The sequence below is a fragment of the Triticum urartu genome, chromosome 5A (genome assembly GCF_056163025.1).
Source record: "Triticum urartu cultivar PI428250 chromosome 5A, HENAU_Tu73, whole genome shotgun sequence".
In the NCBI taxonomy this organism is placed as follows: domain Eukaryota; kingdom Viridiplantae; phylum Streptophyta; class Magnoliopsida; order Poales; family Poaceae; genus Triticum; species Triticum urartu.
Window position 1 is genome coordinate 347,617,465 of NC_141877.1, and position 11,613 is coordinate 347,629,077.

Here is an 11,613-nt window from a genome sequence, read left to right on the forward strand (position 1 = left end):
TACCAAATCCTCCACATGATCATCAGGGAAGCCAACCTCTGTACATCAGACAGGTTGTCAAGCAGACGAAACAGCCATTCGGGCTCGGCATCACGCAGGTCTTTTATGGTCGGGAGGTCCCAGTAGTCTCTCATGGCTGCCCAGAGTGCCGCTGCATGGGGGCATTGTACTAGGGCATGATGTACATCCTCCACCGCATGGCCGCATAGTACACATGTAGGATCTTGCTCCATATGCATGCGGTTCTTGGTAGCTTGAGTAGCTAGGGACTCCCGAGCAGCACTCCATGCAAATACACATACTTTAGCTGGTGCCCCGTTCTTCCAGATTAGGTCCCAGACTGGCCGCCGTCCGTCCGGCCGAATACTCGACGCACCACAGCCCTGCGCCTCCATGCGTTCGCGAAGCCAGGTAATAGGCGCTCCGTACAGAAAAGCAGCCATGTTTATCCGGATGCCACGCAAGGAAGTCAGCTTCTAGCCTGTTGGAAGTCTTGATCTGAAGGATGCTATATATATCTGGCTGATAAAAATGCTGCCGCAGGAGGAAGTCTTGATCTGAAGGATGCTATATATATCTGGCTGATAAAAATGCTGCCGCAGGAGGTCATTGTTCTATGTACCATCCGCATTGAGGAGATCAGAAACCCACTTGAGTCGGCACCGTCGCTTCGGAGTCATTGGTCGCCGAGACTGATCACGAGGGATCCAAGGATCACGCCATATACAGACTTGGGAGCCGTTACCGATACGCCAGATAATCCCTTTCTTAAGGAGCTCCAGCCTATATTCAATGGCTTGCCAGGTTGAGGACGCATTGCCTGTGAAGACTGTATCCACCAAAAACTCGTTAGGATAGTATTTCGTCTTGAGCACCTGCGCACATAAGCTCTGGGGTTCTCAATTAGCCTCCATGCCTGCTTGGCTAGCAGCGCTTGATTAAAACAGCGCTTGATTAAAAAGTTTTATATCTCGGAATCCCATGCCGCCATGTGATTTGGGCCTTAGCATAATGTCCCATGACACCCAGTGAGTACGCCGCTGTCCCTGTGCCGCCCCCCATTTTCTTTAATGGATTTGCTATAATTATAAATTGATTTGGTATGATTTTTATTTATTGTGCAATGTCTTTGCTATAATTTAAATTCATTTGGTATGATTTTTATTTATTGTGTTGTAAAAAACTATGTGACTTATTTATTAATTATGTGCAATGTTTTATTTTTAGTTGTTTATTTAATTTATATGTATAGAAATGTTTAAATTAGAAAACTTTGAAAAAGGAAAGAGGTGAGACCCCGTAATTAAATCCTAGCCATTAATACTTAATCAACCCCGTAAACACCCCGTGAGTGTAGCATTGCTCGAGGCGAGACCGATTGGACGCACTGCCCAGATTGACTGACACGAGACGAACAACGACCAACTGACGAACCAAACGGTAAAAAGCGGACAAAACCACCTTTAGACCTGCGCATTGGAGTTTGCCATACTGTCAGGACCAACCCAAAGATCAAAGATAGTGAACTCTGCCCAACATACTGGTTTCACATCTTTACTCGTCACTGCCGGTTTCTCGAATATTAGAAGCAACTAATACATCTACGATTATTTATTTCTGCTGTGTCATTTCTGATAGAAAGTCACACGCGTGCATGGTCCACGACAAAAGGTACCCAAGCTGAGAAGCGCGGCTAGCAGATAAAATCGAGTCAGAAGTAACTCGAAGCACAAACGCCGCAAATCCTCCAGCTCTTCTGCTACTAAACTAGTCTACTTCCCTTCGCGTGGCGGTGGCGGCGGCTGCGCTTCGTCTTGGCGCTTCTGGACCTCGCGGCCGACGGCAGGGTCGCCGTGTCCGACGGCCACCTTGGCGACCTCCGTGGCCGGCGTGCCGGGCCTCGCCTTCTGGTACAGCACCAGGTAGCCGATGGCGCCGACGATGCCGAACCCCATCAGCGCCATCGTCCCGGGCCCGTACGGCAGGCGGCCGCCTCGCTGGTGCAGGACCTCCCCGGCGCCGCCGCCACGGCCCGGCGGGCGCATGGACGCCTCCACCCCCGCGGCCCGGACCTCCTCCGGGCTCATCTTGTGCGTGTCGGCGTTGCGACGCCACTCCTCCGTGCCGCTCTTCGCCATGCCGGCGTCCTCCTTCCGCTTGTCACCGGCGTACGTGCGTGCGTGTGGTGTGTTGCGTGAATCCGTCTTCTGCGTGGGTGGTTCTGTCTCTGGCGGAGGCTCGTGCGACGGCTGCTGTATGTAAGCGAGAGCTTCGTGAAGTGTGTCATGACTCATGAGGTGGTGTAAAGAATGCAACACGTAGAAGGGGCAGGTGTCGCAAGCTCGACGAGGCGGCGCCAGCGAGCTGCCGCGTGCGGTACGGGGAGATGCACATGTGAGCCCTCCATTCGGTGCCGAGATATTAAAACTGTAACGGGAGGTACAGCGCATGGGCAATCTAGCAGCGTCGAAACGCCTGAATCGAGTGTATTCCGAAACTGTGACACCCGTCTGTTTGCATTTTATATTCCTTCTTTTCAATAGAGTTTGTCTTTACAGTTTATTTTAGGGAAACTTTGTTTTTGCCCCTCCAGTTTTTTACCACTTTGCTTATGTTATTCTAGGATTCCACAGTGGCAGAGTGGTAATTGTGATACATTGTCAAAAGCTAAAAATGACAAAAGTGAATAAAAAATTATTGTTTTTGCCACGGAATGATATTTGTGATGCATTGTTAAAAGTTAAGAGTAGCAAAAACGACATATCAAACTCTAGAGTTGCATAAACAAAATGGGCAAAAACTAAGTTTTCTTTTCATTTTTGTCGATTTATTGGGGTTATTTATTGTTTTTTAGATGTTTTCAAGGGTTTTTCTCTTTATTTTTGTTTTATTATTTCTTTTTACTTTGGGGGGGGGGGGGGGGGGGGGTATTCAGATGGTTTCCAAGTCTTATTGGATTTTCACTGTGTTTCATTGTTATTCTTCGGCTTTTGATTTTTCTGTTTCCTTTGTTTCTTTATCAGTTTTCTGCGGTTTCCCTTTTTAATACAAGTCTTTTTCAGTATATATGTACTCTATTCGTCTTATAATATAAGATCATTTTTAATTATAGGATAGGAGTACATTTTTAGAGTACACATGTGAAAAAGCTATGCACCTCGAACACTTTTAAAATACATAATTAAGATTCTTCTTTTAGCTATATGTTTTGATGTCTATTATTTTCATACGCATAATATATTCTCCGTATACGTAAAAACGTTTTTTATATAATTTGTAACATTTTGCAAAACATGATTAGCATTTTCTTTTACATTTTCTTTTTTCTTTGTTTCTCTCTTCGGTTTTAAACATTATAGACATGTTTGATGTCTACTTTTTCATAGACATTGTACACTTCCATATACATCTAGAATATCTATTTGATGTACATTTAACATTTTCTAAAAACATGATTAACATTTTCTAATAATGTCACATACAGTTTTATGAAAAGCATGAACACTTTGAAAGTGTCAAAAACATTTTTTGTATGATATTGACATTTTCCATATACATTTGAAACATTTATTTTATATACCTTTAATTATTTTTCACATATGTGATTAATTTTTTTATAATGTCACATATATTATTTGTAACACGTGAACATTTTTAAACGTAACATATATTACTTTTCATATGCCACCTACATTTTTTTTAGTTAAGATAACTTTTTTACGTTATTTTAACATTTTTTAAAATTCATGATTTTCAAAAATCCTATTTTTTTATGTTTCAAAATATATGTATTTAATTATTTTCTAAAATATTAATAGAATAAAAATATAAGAAATGAACAAAGAAAAAAACAGAAGAAAAGATGAATGAGGTATAAAGGACGAAAGAGGAAAAATTGACAAACGGGTCTTGAGCCGTGTTGAACGGAAGAGAAGATGTCAAGTACGGGATGGACGAATTAATGAGTAACCCCTCGCAGGCTTCCCAGCGGGTTAGTTGCAAGAGTGCGGGAAGCATCTTCAGCCATCACGTGTCACATGTTGGATGCATCTGCAGGTCTTTTTTTTGCATGCTTTTTGGGTTTTTTACTTCTGTTTTATTCTGATTTTGCTCGAGTTTTCCTAGGTTTCTTGAAAGAAAAAGAGTGTACTTTTTTCACCTGTGAGGCACACCCTGTGAAAAGCACAAATATGCTACTCCATGAAGCATAGTTGTGAGAAACATAACTGTGTGCTTCAACAGGAAGAGCACATATAGTTGTGCCTTTAAAACAATGAAAAGCAAAGTTGTGCTTTGGAAAAGTGAAAGACATTGCTTTCAAAAAAAATGACAAACGTGTTTGTGCTCCCGATATTTTGTGGTTATTTTTCTGGGAGGGGGGGGGGATGGAGTTCCATGTTTTTTCGGGTTTTTTTTAATTGTTTATTTTGCATCTTTTTGGGGTTTTTTGAATAGTCTATCCAAATCTATTAATATGAGATGTAGTTTCGAAGATCTTTACCCGAGTAACGCAATGATGAAAACCGTCCATGATTTGGACATACAATTCATAGAAAGAAAACATTTCAAAAAACGAATAAATGAAAAAAGGCACAAAACTCCTGACTTGTGACAAGTGTCGTTAAATTAATGCGTCCCTTTATAAGACGTACTCCCTCCGTCCGAAAATATTTGTCATCAAAATGAATAAAAAAATTGTATCTAAAACTAAAATACGTCTAAATGCATCCACTTTTATTTATTTTGGTGACAAGTATTTTCGGACGGAGGAAGTACTCTCTAGCTAGTGATTTCGGTCAAATATTTTCGAGCTCCTCCCTCCCATTCAATGTTAAAACGCATATTTGGGCTGGCCCATTTTAGCCCCTCTTATCTCGTTCGTTTCCAAAAAAACTGCTGATACATGCAGTGAAAAGTCGTTGTTGCTTGTTCCCTTAAAAAAATTGTCAATGTGTTAACTTCCAAAAGACCAACAGCAGTTTCTAACAGATTTATAAAAAAATGGTAAAGTATTTTGAAAATATCCATGAGATAGAATAATGTTTACTAATTTAATAAAATGTGAATTTAAAAGTTTTCTGATTTTTTAAAAAAAGGTTCACAGATTTGGAATATGTTTTAAAAAACCAGACCGGCAGGTGTATAAAAGGGGGAAGTTTCTTGGTGGGTTTCCCTATTAAGTCAGCACCGGATCAAGATTGGAGACCCACCACAAGCAGAGAATTAAAAGCCTAAGAGTGGTGACCAACCATTTGCAAAAAGAGTAACAGAGCAAAACAGAAAAGAGAAGGGCGAAGAAAAAAGATTCATAACTCATTGGATAGCTTAATCTATTGATCAGGGAAAATATTCATGATTTTTCATTTCAAATGAGAACATAAAAATGAATCTGAATAAAATCAATTGAAACCAACAAAAACACACAAGGAAAAAACAAAGACAAACCAACTGGAAATCTAGATTTTATAGTTCGCTTTAGAAAAGAATCCCAAGTATTTGGTTTATAGTACGCTTTACACAAGTGTGTGCTTTTCTTATGACCTACTGCAAATTTTCAATTTTTTTAGAATAAATTTTCATATTTTCTTGTGCAAATTGGTTTATAGTTCATTTTAGAGACGTGTGTTCTTTTTTGTTGAACTACTGCATATTTTTATGTTTACTTGTGCAAGAGTTAAATTAGAAAAAACAGAAATAAATACATCTATTCAGGTTATCACACCATCTCATGGGAAATATGTCCTCTCAACAATATACCATCCCTATCCTTCAAACCAAACATCAGTTTGGCTATCTTCAACCACTTGAAATCCCTTCCAACCAAACAGAAAAAGAGGCTATCCCTATCTAAGTGGCTGGGGATACCCACAACCACTCAAACATATCCCCCAAACCAAACACACCCATACTGTAGAAAGGCGTCCCACCTTCTCGACGGTTCGCCCCATTGAATGGAGCTAGTGGGACAAATTAAGGAGAAAGATACACCTACAATCTTTTATATGGTACTTACTCCACTTGCCCTAAAAGGTTTTAGAATACTAATTCGTATACAGAGTAAGAATAACAGGATATTTTATACAAACTTGGATTAATATAGACACTTCAAACAACCAAAACCACAGCATAGAACATAGGACAGTCGTGTTATGGAGCCAAACGAGCCTGCCTAAAATTATCCTACCTGATACTGTACATACAAGAAAGAAGAAACAAAAGAGTCATGTTGATTCCCGGCAAAAATTTCTACACACAACAGTTCATCAACCTGCAGGCCCCACTGCACATTTTGTTTCCCTCGGAACCAAACTCACAAGAAATGAGGAAATGATGAGATGCGCGGCAGATGCGTAAGCAGGTCCCCAAATGGTTCTTGCCTTGGAGGCAATGAGCCATTGCCACCGTCTCCTTCAACAAGAGGCGCATAAGCTTGGGGCTTTCTCTCATAAATCTCATTATTATCACTGTGAACACCAGAGTTTACCTGGCCTGTGCCTGAATCTCTCTGGATCAATGAACACAGAGAATTGACTCTTGACATGAGCATCCTCTCATCAGCAGCAATAGTGATTTGGGAGTCGTTCAGAAGTTGCCGGGTCATCTCATCAAATGCTAGTTTACCCGTTGAGTCATTGCCACCATCGAGGATCTGAGAGTCGTTTATGAGGTACCGGGTAATGTCGTCTATGGCCAGTTTACCTGATGTGCCAGCACCACCATCAGCTGCGGGTAGGTTCCCTGAATACATATGTCTGTAGATGTGGTGCCCAATGTGGTTTGCTATCTCACTCTTGGACATGGAGCGCCGGATCCCTGGCAACTTAAAACCGTTCCAACTAAGGATGTTTGTATGTGGTTCACCCACACTGGAACCATCGTCTTGTTTAATCACTTGACTGTCAGCAACTGGAATGGAAAAAAAAAAGATGATGAGCAAAGTCATTCACAGTTACATGTTACAAAGATCCTAGTTGTAATTTGTGAAAAAAAACAGAAAACAAATTCAAATAATTATTCTGAACAGTGACTATGATTCAGTAGCATAGCATGACCTAAGACATCATCAATGAAAAATGTTACGTATTATAATAATTATGTTCACCTGAATTAGAGAAACCTTGAGGCAAGCCATCTGATGTTCCAGCTTCCTGTCTCTCTTCAGCATCTATCCTACCGGATGCAGAATGATGCTGTAATAGTTCCCTAAATCTTTGGGGGGTTAACTGATCGTCATCATCTTTATTATGCACAAAATTTTGGCACTTCACATCATCTGGATCTTCAAATATGGAAGATCTTGATTCAAAATACGGATTCTCCAACGTGATCTCATTTTGCTGGCTTAGCGAGCATAGACGTGGGTCACAGTGAACAAGCTTCTCCACATGCTTATTCATCATTCCGGGCGCACACTGAAGAAAGTGCCTCCTGAAAATAAAGGATTTTCGGAAGTTCAGGCACCAGTGTAACTTCGTGTATTGAGAACCTACTTGATTGTGATGTAGGCTTGAATCTGTCTTTCACAATGGTTTCTCGAGAAACGGCACTAAAATCCACTATGCCATGTCTTTCACAATATTTGAATGTGAAGTTCACAGCATATGCTTTTTTTCTCTCCACATGAAAATGTGTCTCATTTGTATTAGAAGGGGCCAAAATGACGCAAAGTACAACCAGGAAAATGAAGAAAACCACAGAAGGACCAAGAAACCAGGCTACAAAAGCTAGGAAGAAACTAGCGAAAGCCTAATTAGCCCATCTAATAGAACAGAGCAAGCAAAAACAACAATAGAAGTTCACTGCATATATTCTAAGATTTAATAAACATCTGCCACCATACATGAACATGTACCTGTGCATGCTTGCCTGTCCAGCAGTAAAATCAGAAGTTGCCTGCCACAAAGTGTGCTTCCTTGGCTGCGGATTCGTTTCTCTGAAGAAAAGTGGTTGCCTAGACAACTGGAAAAAACAAGAAAAAGAAAATTAGCAACAGAAAGAATATGTAACAACGGCCCCAAAAAGGCGAAAATGGACAGGAATATTACTGAACTAGATCTTTAGCGTCCTATTAATATAATATGATGATGTGATCCATAATAAATAATTAACTTTGCAGTAATTTGCATTACTGACTCCATGTATATACAAGTGCTTACCGCGATTTCCAGGGTGCCAGGTTCCGTTTCTGGACAAACCACCTTAAGTGCACAGATATCAGACCACTGTATCTCAATTTTACTCTTGAGACCACCATCCAGTACTTCCCACACGAGTTTGTGTTTTGCAAAATAGCATTTCACAACCAGATCACCTTCGTACCTTGATACCCACTGTTTATATACGAAGTATAAAGCTTAACATAAATGAATCAGTTGAAACACAGATAAGAAAACAAACAAATGAACAAACGACACTAACTAAATAGGTATAGTCAATGTGCATAGGTCTCTAGAACTACATATTGCCCCCTGTGTGCTTTGCAATATAGCAAGCTCATTTCATAACATCTTGTGCTATGGGATATCAATCTATAAATAAACTAATGTCACGGAGATTAGGCTTCAGGCCCGAAATTCGCTTCCATTGCCACCATGGCAGGCCAGAAACTAAAGGTACCAAGCTCTCATCATGAGATCACTATGATTATGAGCTAAAAAGGATTAGGCGTGGCATTCATGTAGAACAGATTGTCTGATCTTCAGAAGTAACACCGGCTAACTGTAATAATAGTATTAATACTAAACACAGTTAGAGACAATGGAATGGATCAACTTGAATCTCAACAATGCAAGCAACAAGAGATTATTATCAAAGAGACGTGTATGCATATATATTCAGTTAATACTGAAGGACGGTATTCAACATGGAATTGTTGTCATGACCAGAGGATGTAAGTTACACCCAGTCAATTATGTCAATTTCTACTAAAAACAAGTATCATCGGGGGACCATGAATGACACAACAGGGCAATGTGGCAGCATGAATGAGCACATGACAAAGCTACTAACCTCCCAAGATCCGATTCTGAGAATAGAACCAGGGAAGTTGGAGGCTTTTAATTTCTCCGAGGCACTAGCAGTGCCACCATGCCGGGCGTCTTTGGCCTTGCCAGCCTGCACAAGCTTCATTTGGATCAAATCCACGAGAGAGGGGCTCTTCTTAAGCCGCAAGCCAAGTGGACTAGGCTCCTCAAGGAAATCATGTTGCGATGACTGCTGATTGGACACACTAGCACCGCCTGTGCTCCATTGCTGCATGACACAACCCCAAAACGCAACAAGCATAGGATTAAATAAGCACCGTGAAAGAAGATTTTATCAGTATTATCAATCAGGATAATATTTGCATTCCAAATCCGTGATGAAAACTGGAAAACAGTGACTGTACAGAGAGCACGTCCGTTTGCTTTTGTGAAATGAAAGAGGTAGAATCTTAGAGGATTAATTAAGAATTAGCATCAGAGGGGATTAACATGTAAGTGCGGACAGCTCGGATTGTTGGCGAATCAGTACTCGAGAGTACAATTCCAGAAGTCCATATTGTCCATTTCTAAAACCAAAGAATGGAACGGATATAGTATGTTAGTAGTAATAATATCTTCAGAGCAAAAAAGATTCCAGCGACTTGACTGCGCAAGATCTTTTTTCTTTTTCATTCATACGTGCCAGTGCCATATCTATCATCGACAACTTGCATACCTTCTACAAAAAGTTTTTCACGCTGGTGTAGCAATTTACTACTACCTATGTAACTAAATATAAAATGTATCGAGTCATGTACTGCGGGGTAGATGTCCTCCATGTTGTGAGGACTTATTGTCTCTCAATTGTAACCCTATGACATAGGAATAAAACAAACTCCCGTATGTTTTTTCGCAAAAAGATAAACAATAAAATAAAATGTTTTTGAACTGCAAAAACGTCTTGTATTTAGTTTTTTTTCGAGAAAAAAATAGTTACCGAGGTAGTAATTTCAGAATGTTAATCAATTAACACAGACAACGAGAAACGCACTAACACGTCAGGAGAATCACTCCAATTGCCCAAAAACCTTGGTATCGACTCAATAAAACGAAGATTATTTTTCGTTGGATTTGAACTCAAGCGAAAATCGATCGGCAGTAACACTTTCTAGATTACTTCAGTACCCTTCGCTCGGCCTCCTCCCAAGAGAGGGAAAAGGGGACGAAAACCCAGAAATTTTCGAATCTCCTTCGGGCCCGCGCCCACCACATGAAACGATCAGTCCGGATATCACGATGCAAAAACAAACAGTCAAGCAAAATCATATCGGAACGTTCGCGCCTGTTTTGCAAGGAACGAAGCAAAGACGAGGACGGGAAAGCCACCTGCGGCGGCTGCTGCTGGTGCGCGAGGCGGGACCTCTTATGGAACGGCGACGCCTCAGCCCCGGCAGCCCCCGCGGCGTCGCCGTCGTCGTCCACCGCCTCCTCCTTCACCCCCCGCCGCAGCTTCCCCATGTGCGGCAGGTGAACCATCCTCTGCGGTTCGAGCCGAAGGTGAGGGAGGACACCGTTGAGGCGGTTGTTGTACGGAGGAGGAGAGCTGTTTGAACAAGCAAGCGAGGACGGATGGGAGGTGGAGGAGGGAAATAAATATCTCGGCGGGGGCGGGGGAGGAGGAGGAAGCAGGATTAGATCTCCTCTGTTTGTTTTTGCTCGGAGCACGTGCCAACTGGATCCGGATGAGAGGCCACCGTGGCGCGCCAGAGGAGTTCTCGTATCTACCCCTGATGCGCGGTGGTCGGGCGGGGGCAGAATCGTCAGGGGGGACGGTCGGCAGGCGTGCCCTGCCCACGGCAGCGGTGCGGTGGGCTTCCCCTTCCCCGGCGGCCAGCGGCGGCACCTGGGTCACGCCCCGGACGGTCGACACGCGTCCACGGTGCGGGAGGGGGAAAGGGAGAAGCGGCGGGGGGCGTGACGTGGTTGGTGCGCGTGTGACCTGGACACGCCGGCCCGTCCCCGTCCAGTCCACTGTGCCGACGCTATCCGTTCGCATCAACATCGGCCTTTGTCCTTCTCTGTGCTTGTGGATAAGATCGTGGCTGGCCGGCGAGCACTCACAGCGCAGAACCAAAGTGACAAAATTATTGTAGGGGAGGAACAAGACTTGGACTTTGGAATTGGATGGACCTAGACAGAGCCTGCTCCTGGCCTCTCACTTTAGAAAAATGATTATAAAATACATATGCTAAACAAAATCAAAATACATATGGACTTTGGATTTGTGTGATTTAAATAACCTATTTAAAATCAACATAGAGATCACAAATAATATATTTTTAACACAGTACAGACGCAAGTGCTCATATATATACACGCATACACTCACTGATATGAATGCACGCGCACACTACCCCTATGAGCATCTCCAAGAGACTGCGCCGGCATATCATCTTGAAAATTTACAAAGTCGTTGTAGACGTCTCGTAGTTGATGGAAACATCTCCTCCCACTAAAAATGCATAGTCGGAAATCCTAAAATAAATACAGAATAAATGCAAGCACCGGGACTTAACCCTGGTGGCACCGACAGAGCTACATGTATTCCTGAAGGGGCCATGGCCCCCCAACATTGACAATATGTCTAAAG

The 11,613-nt window shown here is 42.2% G+C and overlaps 2 protein-coding genes across 3 annotated transcripts; both read right to left on the bottom strand.

Moving 5' to 3' along the window:
• Positions 1–1,553: 1,553 nt before the first annotated feature.
• LOC125555974 (uncharacterized) lies at positions 1,554–2,394 on the bottom strand. Its single transcript, XM_048718777.2, has one exon. It carries the CDS (start codon positions 2,292–2,294, stop codon positions 1,773–1,775), a length of 522 nt encoding a protein of 173 aa, XP_048574734.2. The 5' UTR covers positions 2,295–2,394; the 3' UTR covers positions 1,554–1,772.
• A 3,664-nt stretch (positions 2,395–6,058) lies between these two features.
• Positions 6,059–10,646, bottom strand: LOC125508905 (uncharacterized). 2 transcript variants are annotated; one of them, XM_048673706.1, is made up of 7 exons: positions 10,350–10,646; positions 9,010–9,252; positions 8,157–8,330; positions 7,853–7,959; positions 7,103–7,428; positions 6,485–6,906; positions 6,059–6,408 (listed from the first exon to the last, which is right to left on the bottom strand). In XM_048673706.1, exons 1-7 carry the CDS (start codon positions 10,497–10,499, stop codon positions 6,247–6,249), a joined length of 1,584 nt encoding a protein of 527 aa, XP_048529663.1. In that variant the 5' UTR covers positions 10,500–10,646; the 3' UTR covers positions 6,059–6,246. The 2 variants fall into 2 exon arrangements, with proteins under 2 accessions (XP_048529663.1, XP_048529662.1); XM_048673705.1 differs by having other exon boundaries at positions 6,059–6,906.
• Positions 10,647–11,613: the final 967 nt, after the last annotated feature.